The 16,593-nt window shown below is 41.7% G+C and overlaps 1 protein-coding gene and 1 non-coding gene across 2 annotated transcripts in view; one reads left to right on the top strand and one right to left on the bottom strand.

The window, feature by feature from the left end:
• Positions 1-16,593, bottom strand: part of LOC133015718 (protein sidekick-1-like) — a 280,020-nt gene that overhangs the window by 141,267 nt on the left and 122,160 nt on the right. Inside the window, exons 10-11 of the mRNA XM_061082987.1 lie at positions 13,544-13,650; positions 11,209-11,356 (exon numbers count right to left, since the gene is read on the bottom strand). Of these exons, the coding sequence (XP_060938970.1) occupies positions 11,209-11,356; positions 13,544-13,650 (255 nt within the window). The remainder of the gene's footprint in view (positions 1-11,208; positions 11,357-13,543; positions 13,651-16,593) is intronic.
• On the top strand, positions 5,081-5,151 carry trnag-gcc (transfer RNA glycine (anticodon GCC)). The gene has a single exon. It is a non-coding gene; the product is annotated as a tRNA-Gly (tRNA).

Genomic DNA, 16,593 nt, shown 5'->3' with positions numbered 1-16,593 from the left:
TCAAACTGTGTCACGAGGGAACCACTGAGCACTCAAGGCTCCAGGTCGGTCATTAACAGATTCACTGAGGGAGCGTGAACATCATCCAGGCCACTGTGCTCGTGTGGGTCTGATGTTCTAAGTACTGCTGGGACAGTGAAGTTAGATTGGAGGTTTTCGTACGGAACTAATCTCAATCAATCCGGGGAAGAAGCAAATGCATTTTGGTGCAGATGCAGATGACACAGATCTGGGATTTTTTACTTTTTTGGTTTTGTGTTTGCATCATCTGGGAAATAAGCATATTTAAAGGGCTGACATGTAAAACCTTTTGGGAATCCACATAAAAGTCTGAATCCAGCAGATCAATGATATATGAGCTGTGTGTTAAATAGGGGATAGAAACCAGCAACTAGCACTAATGTGAAGCTGAGATCATGTGGATTCAGGAACACTCATGTATCTTTGATAAGTTTGATGATTATAACATTTTAGGACCGATTCCACAATAAGAACTACACAATCATATTGCTGTTTGTCTTCTTTTTGTGCTGAGTCAGTGCAGAGTGGGTCGTATGTGGTGACTGGGCTATGACATGCAGTGGAAATTAAAGTATGGTAGTATGTGTCTTAGCTATTTTACTGCCGGAGTAATTCTGTTGTTGGTGCTGTTGATCCAAAGACTCTTGTTATTATTTCATGTACGTGATAATTAAATGCGGACGTGTTTTCCAGCAGAATCCTACAAAGTGTATACATGTAGGATATAGGAAAGGAGAGAACAATGGAAAGGAGACAGGATGGGCAGAGGTGAAGAAAGAAGAAAATGGAAAAATCTGAGAACTGCGTCTTTCAAAGATGCGTCAATAAAATGAATGATCGTAGGCACGTGCTACACAAGCGGGACACACAAACACACACACACAAACACACACACACAGCCGCACACTTTGGGGGAATCCAAACAAATCTGAATCTAGCAGATCAATGATATGTTAGCTGTGTGTTAAAAAGCTGAGATCATGTGGATTCAGGAACATGCATCTAATGTATCTTTGATCAATTTGGTGAATATAACATTTTAGGACCGATTCCACAATAAGAACTGATTCCACAATAAGAACTACACATTCTTATTGTTGTTTGTCTTCTTTTTGTGCTGAGTCAGTGCAGAGTGGGTCCTATGTGGTGACTGGGCTATGACATACAGTGGATATTAAAGTATAGTAGTATGTGTCTTAAGCATTTTACCGCCTGAGTCATTCTGTTTTTGGTGCTGTTGATCCAAAGACTCTTGTTATTATTTCATGTACGTGATACTTAAATGCGGACGTGTTTTTCCAGCAGAATCCTCGTGTTGCTTTCTTCATTGTTTGGATTCATCTTCAGCTTCTGCAGAGCGTCGTTAGTCTTTGTGATGCTTGAGCCAAAACAGCGACGAGAAAAACAAACAACGCTTCAAAATCACATTGATCAACAACAACACAAGAAATGGCTGAGCAAGCCGGATATACAGATCAGACCGCTGCTCATTAATTTCTACTTAGATTAATTGACAGCAGATTATTTTTCTGCCAAACCTAACTGTGTAATAATTTCACTATAGATCATCAATTCTTCTACACAAGTGTTCCTGACTGAAGTCAATCCCGTAGGCTCATTACCACAATTACTTCCACTGGTTAATTATTGTTAAACTACACCCATCTTAATAACACCAGCGCTGATACAACAGCAAGACGAATCCATTTCCACATCTCTGCCACAATCTGCGACTGATCAACGCTGCTCTAAGTCTCCCTTTCAAGACCTAAGGTGAGCTGAAGGTCAAGAGTGGAGGAATACGGGGATTACCATTTTCCCTTTGAACGGGGGGGAGGGATCAACAAGCGCTAATGCTACCTGACAAGAAAGGAGGACAAAGTGAGGCGAGGGGTGAGAACGAGAAGCAAACAAGAGAGAAGCAGCAACAGGCGGGTGTCCATTGAAATGAAGAGAGAGGTAAAATATTGGAAAGGGGAAATGGAAGCATTTATGGTGGAGGATTTTCATTTCTGTTATTTGCCGCCACATTAGAGGACCAAAGGAGCAATTCAATTATGGGACGGGATGCAAGAGACGGGAGGGAAACAAGGAGAGAGGGAGGGAGGGAGGGAGGGAGGGAGGGAGGGAGGAGGGAGGAGGAGAGGTAAATTGGAAAATACCAAGTTCAGGCAGGCATTAAAAAAAGATTTCCTGTTGCTTAATGTCCAGTCCTTTAATACAGTCGAGGAAAATACACAATTTAGAAACGTTACCAGTCGTACTGGTGAGTCTGAGCCAGCGTTCACTAGTACTGGTGACAGAAAGGAGATTCCCTTTAACACACATTGTTAAGTTGAGATTAACACTGAATATTTAATTTAACTGCAACTGTGTTAAATGCTGATGTTAAAAGTGTTTGCACAACAAATGTTATGGCACTTTCGTTCATATGGCAGAACATTGAAAATAAAATTGCGCTATACACTCCTTTTTAATTCATTATTGGATTTTGCGTATACAAATGCGATTAATCGTGATTAATCAGGGAAATCATGCGATTAATCGCGATTAAAACTTTTAATCGTTGCCCATCCCTAGTTACCAGTCGTACTGGTGAGTCTGAGCCAGCGTTCACTAGAACTGGTGACAGGAAGGTGATTCACTTTAACACACACCTGCTTCCTCAGATCAGAGTTTGTCTGATAAACACCAGATATCTCCTGCAGTCGATGAACTGTAATAATCACACTAACTCACGACTCACGTCTTATTTGAGCTGTCAATTTAAAGTTATTGTAATTCCTACCAGAGCAGCAGCATGGCTCCCAAAAGAAGAAAACTGTCTATGAATGTAATATTTTACAGAAACTGTTCAAGCTAATACATCGCATCAATACATAGAAGTCACATAATCGCACTGGAAGAAAATTACATAGTAAATATAAACATACGTCGCCATTTTTCCCCCAACAAGTCACACTGGTGCCTCCAGCCTGTTCCTCATGTATATTGAATCAGGGTGTTTGTGTAACTAATGAAAAAAGATTACAATCATCCAACACGTTGTTGGAGCATAAATGACAAGACACCACAAACCAAAGGGAGCGATTCTTTGTATAATTTCTCAATGTGCTGCAGAGTCTTTGATTTGATTTTGGTTTCAGGACTTGGATTCAACTTCTGCAACATCACACACGATGGAGATTAGGATGCTGGTTATGATCGGGGTTTATTTTGGAGGATTCCTGGATATGTTCACAACAACGATTGTAAATAAACATAGATAATCACGATTGCCACTTCCGCTTTTGCTATCGAGACATAAAGCCAAAATATTCCGGATAAGGGTCTGCTCAGTATCAATTGGGGGTGGAGCCAAGGTATCAAGGTCACACAGAGACATGTGCTCCACCAATCATGATGTTCCCCCATCAACATATCATGAATTGACCGGAAAGATGAGCATTTGGAAATAGATTAGTGTGATAAGAGCAACTTAAAACAACTTAAACTACTTAAATGACATAATGTTGATGAATAATGTTGTGAATGCTGACAAAAGATGAAAATCTAACAGCAGCAGGTGCAGAGCAAACATTTTATTATAAGCTATAATCAGCAGGTATATATATATTAATATGCAGCAGATGTAAGGAAGAAATAAACTAAACTGTGTTCATCCTCAACTGTTGAAGAATCTGTTTGTGCATTAACCACAGAGCTGCTTTGATATTGTGCAATCAAACAATCATGTAAAGGATTTAACAGAACTGAATGTGATCAAAACAGGACGACAGTCAAAGCTCGACTCAGAATATACTGAACTAGATTAGAGATTATTGCTGTTTAATGCAGTGTATGAATAAGTAGAGACACATGCTGAACTCAAATGTCTTAACACCGGGATACTTTTATAATCCTGAAAGTAACTAAATCATATCATGAAGGGAAAGTCACACGCGGGATCTAAGCTTCTGGTGGCTCCAGAGATTAAGTTCCAGACACAATGGATTCAGATGAGCTTAAACTCTTTACTCCTCCACTCATTTCCTCCAACTTTCGTCTTCCACCTCTTTCTCGTTCACTTTGATGCTGTGAGAAAACGAGTCATTATAAGTTGCGGTGGTGGATGGAAGAGCCTTCAAATGGCGAGTTGACACGTGGTGAGATCTAAGGTTAAATATTCGTCCAGGGTTAAATAATGCTTCTTTCTTTTGATCTCATTGTTTGCTCGACACACTTAATTGTACACGTGAACACAACCACTAACACAAACTCATCAAACATCTGCTTACAAAGTTCAGACAGCGAGAGACTTCCCTCTGCTCAGGCCTCTGCTGATTGTGTGTGTGATGGAAGCTCTCTCCCTCAGTTACTGTCAAAATTCAAATTAACGAACGTCCGCAGCATATGACCAGGTCTACCAGGACTGCTATTTCCCATCAGGCCCGGTCCTGGCACTGACCACCTGTGACATCACCGCTCGACTCCCCAGCAACAAGAAACTGAAATATCCACTGTCGGCCCGGCCATGCCTCTGCATAGAGAACTGTCTTCATGTGATCAAACTGGGCTCCCCGTGTCCCCGGTGGAAGAGGGGAAGGAAAGCTCTAATTCTCAGCAGCCTGGCTGTCCTCATGAAGCCGCCGGCTATCAGAATCATTTCACGTCCATCTGCCACGGGCCTCAGAGCTAATTAAAAGCAGCAGCTCGCTCTTCTCGACCTCGGCTGCAGGTCACAGCTAAAATATATATATATATCGACATCGACAGCAGCAGCAGCCGAGGTGGCAGCAGCATCCAGGAGTTTGTTTTGGCTGCAGCCGGGACGACGCAAGGAAGAAAGCAGATTCAGCGTGACTGAAGTTCGGAGGGAAAACATCTTTGGGCCGGATGGAGCAAATCAGAGAGATGGAAGAGCAGAGTGGAGAGAAGAGAGGGAGAGAGTGAGATTAGAGCAGAGAGGGAGAGAAGAGGGAGAGAGTGAGATTAGAGCAGAGAGGGAGAGAAGTGACAGCTTTCAAGTTCCAGCCACAACTTGGAGAGCTTGGGAGTTTATGGAATGTACATTTTCTAAGCATTGGTGGTTCAGTGGTAGAATTCTCGCCTGCCACGCGGGAGGCCCGGGTTCGATTCCCGGCCAATGCAACAAAGTTATTTTGGAGAGGCGGTGGACTAGTGGCAGAAACTTGGACTATGGGTAGAAAAGGTCTCTGGTTCGACTCCACGGAGAAACAACAAAAAGACGAACCTGGATTGATCTGTACAAAAATCCAAGAGGATTCTCCCTACCCTGTCTAGTGCCCCTGAGCAAGGCACCTTACTCCCCCAACATCTGCTCCCCGGGCGCCGTACATGGCTGCTCACTGCTCTGTGTGTCCTGCACCAGATGGTTAAAAGCAGAGGTTAAATTTCCCTCCTTGCATGAGTGTGCTTGTGTTTGGGACAAATAAATGTATCTTAATCTTAATCTTTTGGATGGGGGGGTCTGTGTGTGCTGGATATGCAAAGTGGGGTTAAGGGCCAAACACACGGACACGAATAGGAAGGTGATAGCGGCGGACAGACAGACAGCGAGGTGGAGGGGGGGGGGCTCTGGGAGTGATGCATATCGGATCAATAAACTTCATAAACGAAATCATCAGCTCGGTCAACACGAAGACAGCCAACCGCCAGGCGCCATCTGGCCCTGTCTCCCCGGACCGCAGGATCAGCCAGCGTAACCTTGCACACAAACACGGATGCACACACACACACACACAAACGCACACACAGACGCACACATATATATACCGTTATACACGCAGAGCAGTGAAAATATTCACTGCACTCGCTTTGTCACGCATGAACGTACACAGAGACGTTTGAGCCAGGTAGACGCAACCCAGATTGGTCTGGAGAGACAGATTGTGTGTGTGTGTGTGTGTGTGTGTGTGTGTGTGTGTGTGTGTGTGTGTGTGTGTGTGTGTGTGTGTGTGTGTGTGTGTGTGTGTGTGTGTGTGTGTGTGTGTGTGTGTGCGTATCCACACAGCAGTTAAACAGTTTATTCAGGAGCAGAAGTTTATGGGCTCTGTATCACAGTGCATCCTGTAGCATGGTAATGACTGTGAAAGAGACACGGAGCGAGAGAACAGAGGAATATAAAGAATAATTTGGAGGCAGGAAAGTGGGAGTGAGAGACAGAAGAGAGAGGTGAGGGGGCAACGGGAGAGGAAGACGTGTCTTGTTGAGACAAGAGAGGAGCCGTGAAGAAAGGTGCAAATTAGTCTTTTCTATCAGGGTTCAAAGGAAGAGCTACGCATGAATCCTCATCACAGGGTGCGTGTGTGAGAGGAAAGCAAATCTGAAGATTTCATCTGAAAAACGCAGAGATAAAACTTTTTATACAGATCACATTAATACCTGAAAATGAGATGAAACCCTCAGATCCACTTGTACTTAGCATCACACTGGTGAAGGTAAATTACTTCCAAGAGCAGAAACAGACATGTAACAATATCTAACAATATCGTTTAAATGATGTCTTTGCAGGTTCTGATTTTACAATAACCAGAACCTGCAAGTGACAGAAGCAGCTGTCATTTTTATCTTGTTGCCATGGATACAGGGGTCTGGTGCCAAAGCCTTCAATTTTGGACAAAGTCTCTGCTACGAAGTTTCACATAAAATCAGATCTTCTTGAACAAGCCGCCAATGTCACAGTAACAACGTGTGAACCGACCCTCGCAGCAGGAACAAAGAAATAACAGCCCAAGATCTCCTCAGGAACTTTTATTCGCTGCCAACTTTTGTTCTTTTCTGCACTTGTACAGCTCTGAATATTAAAATCAAATGGTTCACAATGTTCATACAACCCTTTTAAATATATTGAGACATTGTGAACATGAATTGAAAGTGTTGGAGCTGCTGAATGGTTTGAATTTAGTGCTTTTGGATGGAATTTAGGCTGAAGGTCAACTGAGGTTTATTGAAAAACTAATAATGAACTATTCATTAGGTTTCAGCAGATTTGTTCATGAGTCTGATTCAATCTGGGTCTAACATGGGAGGTTTGGTTTCCTCAGGCCTGAAAGAGTCGAGTCTGACCCAAAAAAAAGCATCTAAAACTTTAAACAACACTAAAGATGAACAATTTATGTTTGTTTTGAAAGATCCGAGAAATTCTGACTATTTTCCTGTTTCAACCCCCAAAATATCATTTGAAACATGAATAGAATTGCCCAGTTGTTCACCAAACTTTTATGGGTTCCCTCTTGGCCCATGTTCCACCTTTCTATCAAGTTTTAATAGAATCTGTCCAGTAGGTTTTGCAGAATCCTGCTGAAAAACAAACTTACTAACCAATCATCCAAATAAGAACAGGAGTGAGAACACAACTTCCTTGTCAGGGGTTTATGGATTTGCATTTTGGAGAAACTGACAACTTATGCACTACAATTCTAAATCTGCACAAATCAAACCCATAATAACAAACTATCATCCTATAAGGAAACCAACCTGTAAACTTTGGGGATTTACATTTCCAAGTATGGAACGAGACTTACTAACCAATCATCCAAAGAAGAACAGGGGTGAAAACACAACTTTCTTCTCAGGGTTTAATGAATTTGCATTTAAGAGAAACTGACAACTAATGCTGTACAATTCTTAAATTACGTTTTAAATCTGCACAAATCAGGCCCATAATAACAAACTATCCTCCTATAAGGAAACCAACCTGTAAACTTTGGGGATTTACATTTCCAAGTATGGAACGTATACACAGAGAAACAGTCCCGAGTCGGATGAGGATCATTACGCCTGACGAGACGCATCCTCTCAATTCCTCATTTAAACTGCTTCCATCTGTATGATGTTATTGCCTCCCTCGATTTACAAGAAAACAATAACAAATGTTCTTTATTCCACAAGCTGTGAAGTTTTTAAACATGCATAAAAATTTGGACGTCCAGCCGGTGTGGACCAAATGTCCGTCTCTGTCGACCAGCAGCTGCTTAAAGGTGCAACGTCAGCACGAGAGCTGGTTATACCTGGTGGTGTTTCTGATGTTGGTGCATGGAAAAAATGCTGTTTCTTGATGAAAACATTTCCCTTTTGATAAAAATTGAAGATTCATGTATCTCTGTATGGCAATGGAAGGAGTTTGTTTGGTAACATACTGGTTAGATCCAATCTTTAGGGTCTGAGGACGCACGTGGACTGTGAGAGTGAGAATCTCTCTCCCTGACTAATTGAATGGGCTGATGTGCAGCGGTGCCAGCTGTTTGTCAGAGGTGTGTGTACCGTGTGAGATATTGACTGCTTGGATCTCTCCCTCATTCATTCAACGAGGGGGAGAGATTGTCTAGGACACTCCATAGAGTTAATGGAGGTGGACACATGATTTATATTAAGTACCAGAGGCGACATGTCTCCCTGTCTCCGCATAAAATTTGTATATGGACCAAATAAAACTACTACCTACTCTAAGTGTAAGGCCGGCGCTGTGTGACACAGCATCTCTGCTCTCTGCTCCCAGGGAGTCGCTGATATTGTATTTCATGAAAACGTGTTAATTTCTCACGGCTTCAGTGGAGGCAGGTGTTCAGGTGTTCAGGAGAAACCAACTCCGAGGGCAATAAACAGCGGAAGGAGATCCTGAACCCAATCAGTTATCTTAATGATAACAAAAAAACAAGACTGTGCATTTAAGGGCCAAGATGTTTATGATTTTTTAAGTAATCAAGATGAAGGTCAACAGGGAAACGGAGCCACGTGTCCTGGACATCATCCTCTGTGTGATCAGAAGGCCGCGGCTCTCAGGTGATGCTCAGCTGAGAGCACCTGCCACACGCTGACAGACGATTGCTCACTGTCGAGTCACATTTGGTTTTAAATGCTCCTCTAACACACCTGCTGCAACTGTTGCATCACTGCTTAGTCTGCAGCTTCACCTCAACTTTAACTATCTTCAATTCTGATGTTCACTGCAATTTTTGCTCTCTTTTTTGAAAATAATTCTGCCACAACTCGTCTGCTTCCACAACAGACCCCTGCCACCTGAAATAATCACTAGTGCTGTGGTTAGGCTGAGGTGGACACAGAGGTTGGTCCTATAGCCAACAGATACAGGATGTGACCTGGTTGTTCTTTACACGTGTATGAACATGGATCCACAGCCTCGGGTCAGATATCCTTTCCTGTCGGGCTTAATTCAGGACACTTTCACACCTTCCTGGTTTCATTCAGACAGTTTCAGATTCATAGGAACCGAAATAACAGGTGTGAGGTGCTATGGACCAGTGGAGAAACAAGTTTTGGTTTGTTTGCAGTGTAAATAGCTCAGACTTTTGGACCAATTGCAGGAAGTTGAGACAACATTAAACAACAGAAGCAGCTCGCAGGATTAAAAACAACACTTTGTGACGAGCAGATTCATTTACTTCATGTTCTCCAATAGAACAGTTTCTCAGATGTTCGAACACTTCCTACTTTCCAGAAGAAAAAAAATATGAAAGTCTGCCCCATTATCCTCTGGTTGAAATGATAATGGCTTCTCACTCCTGTGTGTGACAGCTGGATATTCACCCGGCCTTTTTGAGTGAGACCTTTTATAACAGCTACACACATTTATAAAAACGTCCAGTGTACTCTAAATAATTATCCTGAAGTCAACTGCCTTTGTGCACTTGGACTCAATAGGTGCTGACGACCACTTGTGGTTGTTACAGAAGTACGTGAGCAAGACAAAGGGAATCCGGGCTGCTCAATGTGCAGGTTCTCAGTCTTCTTTGGTATGGATGGAAAGGGCCAGTAAAGTAATAGAAGTGTGGATGTGACTGAACACGTTTCCTGTCTCACTTCTCCAGCAGTAAGTGCCTTTATTTCACTGCGGCATCAGTCAAAGATTTATTTTCCATTTTGAAACGAGGGAAACACTCAATCTCTCGCCGAGACTTCCTCTCAAAGTTGGACACGGACGGCGAACACCTAAAAACTTGCCTGTTTTTTTTTTTAAAACATCTTTTGGTCACACTGAGCTTCAATATATGTGCTTATTAAAAGATGTAAATAGGCTGTTGTCATGAAACAATCAGTAGAAGTACAAAGGGCTGAGAACAAAGGGACTCCCTGGTTTCTGTTTTCATGGCGAGCAGCGGGGGGGTACAGAGTAGAGAGGAGTGGCGATGCTCTGACAGTAAACACGTTCAATGCCGACCGTGTCTTCAACAGCAAACTAATTGCAGTCCACTGTCATTAAGCCGCACTCAACGACGGCCCATTAACTTAACGGGCGAGTCCTTTCTCGTGTTCATTCAAATTAAAAAGCAAAGTCAAAGTTGACGCGAGCCAAAGACAAAAGTTAAAATCAAACGAGCTGCTGGTGTAACCTGACTCCATGAAGCACTTGTGAGGTGGCGACTGTCTTTTACAGCGAGTGGAGAAGTTGCTGTCTGGCCATTTTACGTGAAGAGCAAGGCCACTGACAATCTCACCCAATAACACACAGGGGAGCAGTTAGTGCTCTTAATGGGGAGTTAGTTATCTACGAGTGTGAGTGGTAATAAAGCCTCTGCTTTTTATTAGCCCGGATCAGGTCGAACAGGTCTGCACCTCAACACCTACTTCCACTGATGAGGAGATTCCAACAGCCGCGTATCCTCAAATCATTTAGGACAATCTACGGAAAATTATTCTCAGAACCTTTCACAACAAACGCACAACCTCCCCCTGCTTCTGTCTGAGTAATTACATCATTAATACACAGTTTGAACATTTCTCAAAAATAACAACACTGACAGGAAAGCTGCAGCGGCGAAGGAGTAATATGCAAATGACAGGCTTTTAAAAAAGGAGCCAGTGAAATACAGCTCATCCAGGGACCCTCATGTCTCTGATCAACAATTTACATAAAAGGAGATTTCTGGTAAACCTAAAATGACTTAATAACCCTGTAGATGTGATTAATTGAGAAACGCTGTTATGTCTGTTGTACCGATGCCTAATGAAAAGGGTCAGTTATCTAAGCTTCTTCAAGGGATTAAAAATGAACATTTTGGCTTCTAGCAAAAGTTAATTAATTTATCACAGAGAGATAAGGAGTGACATTTTTTTATCTCAGTCCGTATTCTTTGCAAACACTTTGTTCCAAAGAGTCGCTGGATAAGAGTGAGTGTGACGGAGAGAAAAGGGAGAGCTGAACAGAGGAAGGAGAGAAACACCTACATTCGGTTGTTCGGGAGAATCTTCTGTCCGTCTTTGAACCATGTGACCAGGGGCCGGGGGAAGGAGGCGAGGGGGGGCGTGCTGATGACGGCGGCCCGGCCCTGAGTCACAGTCTTTCTCTGCTCCTCCGTGGAGAAGCTGCCTAAATCTGGGGGGGGGAGGGAGAGGAATGAAGAGTGTGAGGAATCAACAAAATATGACAAGTCACTCTCAGCCCAAGGAAAAGAATATTCAACTGAAAAAAGAGCATTAAGGACTTGGGACAGAGACACTCATCTGTGTTTCTTCACAATCTATGTGGCTCTAGATGTTGATGATATAGAAACTTGTAGAGTTAGATGTAAACTTACTGCTGTTCTAAAGCTATCTGCTAACAAGCTTCATGTATGTGTACATGCATTTTACTTTTTGGTCACTTATCATATCAGCAAATATCTGCTCTTTCTACTTCACGTGCTTTATTTATTTGTACTTTTCATTAAGTAAAATGTTTGTTGTGTACTTCCTGAATCACTGCTAGTCAGTCAGGAGCAGGAGTGAAATACTCAAAGTTCTCAGACTCTACTCTTCACTGTCTCCAGGTATTTTCTTCTCAGGATTAAACATCATTCTATGAAATTATGAGTCATATTAAAGCAGCAATAATAAGCTCATACAATTCATTCAAAACACCACTGACTCCTCCTTCCTGTCTGGGAACCACTCTCAGGCTCCCTGTAGTTTTGACACAGACCCTCTCTCCACTCTATGTCGTGTCACATGCTTCATATGTTCAGATTAAGATGAGTTTTTTGACAGGCAATTAAATATCTTTGTGAATTTAAAACAGCTTAATTTTGGCAGCCTTTTATTAAACACAATTTCCCATCAGCCCCTGGACCGTTGAAGGCTAAATGTCACAGTTAATCAAACGAGGTGAGTCCAGGGGTCAGTTGAGTTCAGACATGTCTGTAATAACAACAGAACCCAGAGGACTGAACGCTGACCAGGGTTTAAGGCCGGAGACATAACTGCTGAGAGAACTGGGGAAATTTATGAATTATGAAAACGAGAACAAAAGTTACAGCGATGTAAGTACCCGAGCTGCCACACTGGTTCCATGGGAGCTGTAGTTTAATTTATGTTTAACTGAATCTTTAATAGCAAGCATAGTGGATGCTGTTCCAACTTAAATTATGAAAAGTAAACCCCAGGAAGATGTTTGACTCTTTGTTAGGAGAAGAGATGAAAGGAATACCAAATTACAGATTGCAGAAGAGTAACAGAAGCTAATGGTTCAGAGGCCAGGGAGGGTTTGGTCTTGGGACTTCTGCTGCTCTGGATAACAGAAGCAACAAAGTAAGACCTTAATAAATTAAATGTTAGATCTATGTCAAGTGCAACAGATAGGAAGGATTATCAAAGTCTCAGAATATTTGAAGGCTTCTGATTATTGAAAATAAGGTGAAATAGCCGGGTGGAAAATAACACTTGAAAATCTGTGTATGTTCAGAAATAGAAGAACTTCTGATATATTCTGATGCCAATTTCTTCCAATAATTTCAGAAGAAAACTGCCGAATTGAATTAGACACAAGTTCCCGACTTCAGTAATTATCTTCCTGTTGGTGTTTTTCTGTCTAAAATTGTCCGCATAAACAACAGTGTCATAAACCTTCTTGTATTGGGTGTTGTTATATATAAACCATATTGATATTATATATCATTTTATACAGTAATATTGTCTTTTGCACACTCTGTCTACATATTCTTACACTCATAGTATATTATATTATCTATTGTATAGTCAAATACTTATATTTATACCTCTACTATATATCATATACTATATCATACTCTCTGTATATTCTTTGTATATATAAGTCTATATACACATATTTATACATGTGTACATGTTATAATTATTATTATTATATTACTATTATTTATATATATACTGTTGCTGCCATTATTACTATAAACTGCTATTATATTGGTATAATTACTATCATATATAAATATATATTTTGTTATATTATATACTATATATACTGTACTATTTGTATATACTGTCTAACAATAACATTATTACCATCATATCATCAGTACTATTACCATCATCTTGCCACTGCACCTTATCTACATATTTATCTTGTGTTTCTGTTTTTATTCTTTCTACCTCAATATTTTTTTGTTTTATTCTATTGTATTGTATTTTATTATATTCAAATATACCGGCTGCTATGACGACTTAATTTCCCTTCAGGGATGAATAAAGTACTCTATCTTGTTATAATGGCGTGTACAATCTGTGTGTGTGTATGTGTGTGTCGTTGTGTGTGTTGTTGTGTACTCACAGGCCACCTGCACCTCTGTCCTCCTGTGGATTACCGCTCCCATCCTGTTCCTCACTGTGCACTGATACAGGCCGGCGTCGCTCCTCTTCAGGGACGAGACGGACAGCCTGAGGACGGACGGACACACAAAGAGGACGGACATTATGGTTTGTTTCATCTCGGAGCGGTAAATAAAGACCAGGGAGGAGAAGTTGTGTGTGTGTGTGGGGGGGGGGTTGTCCATATGTAAGCACTCTTGTTTACTTCCCCATCCACGACCTTGGTCTAAGAATGGAACCGGGCCTGAGATTGTCAAAGTTCCCCAATAACAGAAGGAAAGACATGTGTGTGTTGGTGTGTTTGTGTTGTTGTGTGTTGTATAAAAGGTTTTTTGACTGTGTGCATGTTGTTTTTGTTCTAAAAGGGGGTTGTTAATGGGGCTTTAATGGACTGTGCTTCACTAATGGGAAGCTTGGCATAGGATCTAGGTTGGTGCCATGCTGGGCAAACACACAAATATATACACATGCAGACACAGCTACATACTACACACAGGCGGCATAGACACAGTACAACTGGACATCGCTCTGGGGCTCATTATGAATACCAGGACGGCCAAGTATTTAACTCCCAGGCTGTCGGCGTCTGCTGCCAACGTACACACACACCACACTAGTACACACACACACTCACACACACACACACACACACACACATCAAAAGGTTCACACACGTAATTCCATTTGCATCAGGAGTGACACATTACAGAGCACCTCTCATCCTGAAACAGATTTTGATATTGGACACCGCTGCATCTCTCTTCTCTCTCTCTCTCTCTCTCTCTCTCTCTCTCTCTCTCTCTCTCTCTCTCTCTCTCTCTCGCTCTCTCTCTCTCGCTCTCTCTCTGCCTGTTTTCCATTCCCTTTTAATAGGTGTGTGCACCAGGGCTATCACTATATATATATATTTTTTTTTTTTTCACATTCTCACAAGTTGTTTGTTTTTCCTTTATTTATCCCATTAAACACAAAGTGCTGACAGGTGCGAATCAACACAATAAATTCTCAGTAAATTAGTTTGACACAAATTGAGCAAACTCCTCCTTTATACATCAAACTGTGTTCATCACATCACAACAACACACGTGGACATTTCCAGTGCACATTGAACCTTGTTCTTTAAATATAATCGGAGGAAAGACTGTGGAATATATGATTTGAGTTTCCCCTGAGTCACTGTTTAACTTTCTTCAATGTGTGTTGTCTTTGCATTGAAGGAGGAGGGAGGTGGAGTGTGTTAATTTATTTCCACCAGCACAATGAGGTTTGCATTTAATTAACACAGGGATTAGTTTTGAGAAAGTGTTCTCCATGTAAAATAACTTTATTTGTCAGCTTCTTAATATTCAACAGAGTTAAAGATAAGAACAGGAGCCTCGTTAATCGTGTTCCTGAAGAGAAAATGCAAATATTAACGTCCTCGTTTGTTTAGGTCTAACTTTTTTAATGATGGTTTCAATTCTGAACCTTAATTGAGAAAAGTGACAGACGACAGAAGCTAAAGCTGAAGTTACTATTGAGTCATTAAGGCTGCAACGATTTTCTAAAATGTAAAATCTTTAAAGTTCTTGTTTTGTTCTGAGCAAAAGTTCCCAAAAAATGTGTTTAAGTTCAGACGGGTCACAAAGTCAAGTTCAGCCACAATCCAGGACGTCAGCTGACAGCAGCAGATCACCATGGTGACTCAGCTGTTTCCCTCCCATGCTTTCTATTGGCTAAGTTTTTAAGGCACGTTTCAGTGTAGCTGCTTTCACTGCCTCCTCTACCTGCTTACACTGCAAAGTGACTCCACGAGCCACCTCCACCCGAGCACCTCCTTTTCATACTGAATCCGAGCTAATCAGTGTCACTGCTCCTTCCTGTGCTGAGGTCTTTTAGCTGCTGCTGCTCCACCTGCTTTACTCTCCATGGCGACTCATGGAAAAGCAGGAAGGTCCCAGAACGGAGCACTTGTGTGGACTGGATTTCACTCAGGTCACATGGTCCTGACTGAAATCCAGTGTATTAATATTAACAAAGTCATCGATCAATTCCTCACAGCTGAGACCAAACATTTGTCATGTTTGCTTTTTTTAAAAACGACTGAGGAATAACCCAGGTACTGATTAGTATTATATAAGTAATTGCAGATTCATTTTCTGTCAATCAGCAAACTGTTAAATCATTTGGCAATTACAGCTCTGCTCGTCTGAATTCTTTACCATCCTGTGCATCCAACAACATGAGAGAGGGACACAAACTAAATCACATCATGAAGAAGTTTGGAAAGGAACAAAATGTGGACTTTGTATGAACAGAATTGTTAAAAAATGTGTGTAAAAGTAATTCACACACACACACTCACACTCCAGTGGCAATGAGCTACCGTAGGCTTGAAATATCAATATATATATATAATATATCAACACTGATATTAGCAGAGGACACCACTCTACTTACTTAGTCTGCTTCCAATCAATTTACAGTAAAACATTTAACAATATGAATGATGTATGGGTCTATTACAAAAATCTGGGCCTAAAATACCAGATGGTCACACAGACACACACACACACACACACACACACACACACACACACACACACACGCACACACACACACACTCGCAGCACCCTGCCAATTCAGTATAACCAAACTGAAGTAGCCAGAGCGCTGAGAGCGATCCAGAGCAACACAACGTCTCCTGGCTCGACCGACGACTGCCTGCAAAACGCTGGCTCAAGCCCTCTTTCCCTCACTGTGCATGTATTCCCAGGATTCTCTGTATTTCTGAATGATGTGAAAAACAATTTTGTTTCACAGCTGCAGATTTGCCGGGAGGGATTGCTTCGCTCGTACCGAAACCCCGACACACAAAAGGACAGAGGGAGAGAGAGAGAGGCAGGGAGAGACAGAAGCTCACTTATTGATGGCTTCTCCTCTTCTTTCCCCACGACCATATACATATTTATAATGCTAATGCAATTATTAATCTCACTTTTGTTGCACAGCCTAAACGCTGTGACCTTCTGC

The sequence above is a fragment of the Limanda limanda genome, chromosome 2, assembly GCF_963576545.1.
Source record: "Limanda limanda chromosome 2, fLimLim1.1, whole genome shotgun sequence".
NCBI lineage: Eukaryota > Metazoa > Chordata > Actinopteri > Pleuronectiformes > Pleuronectidae > Limanda > Limanda limanda.
This window is presented reverse-complemented; position numbering and strand designations above follow the sequence as displayed.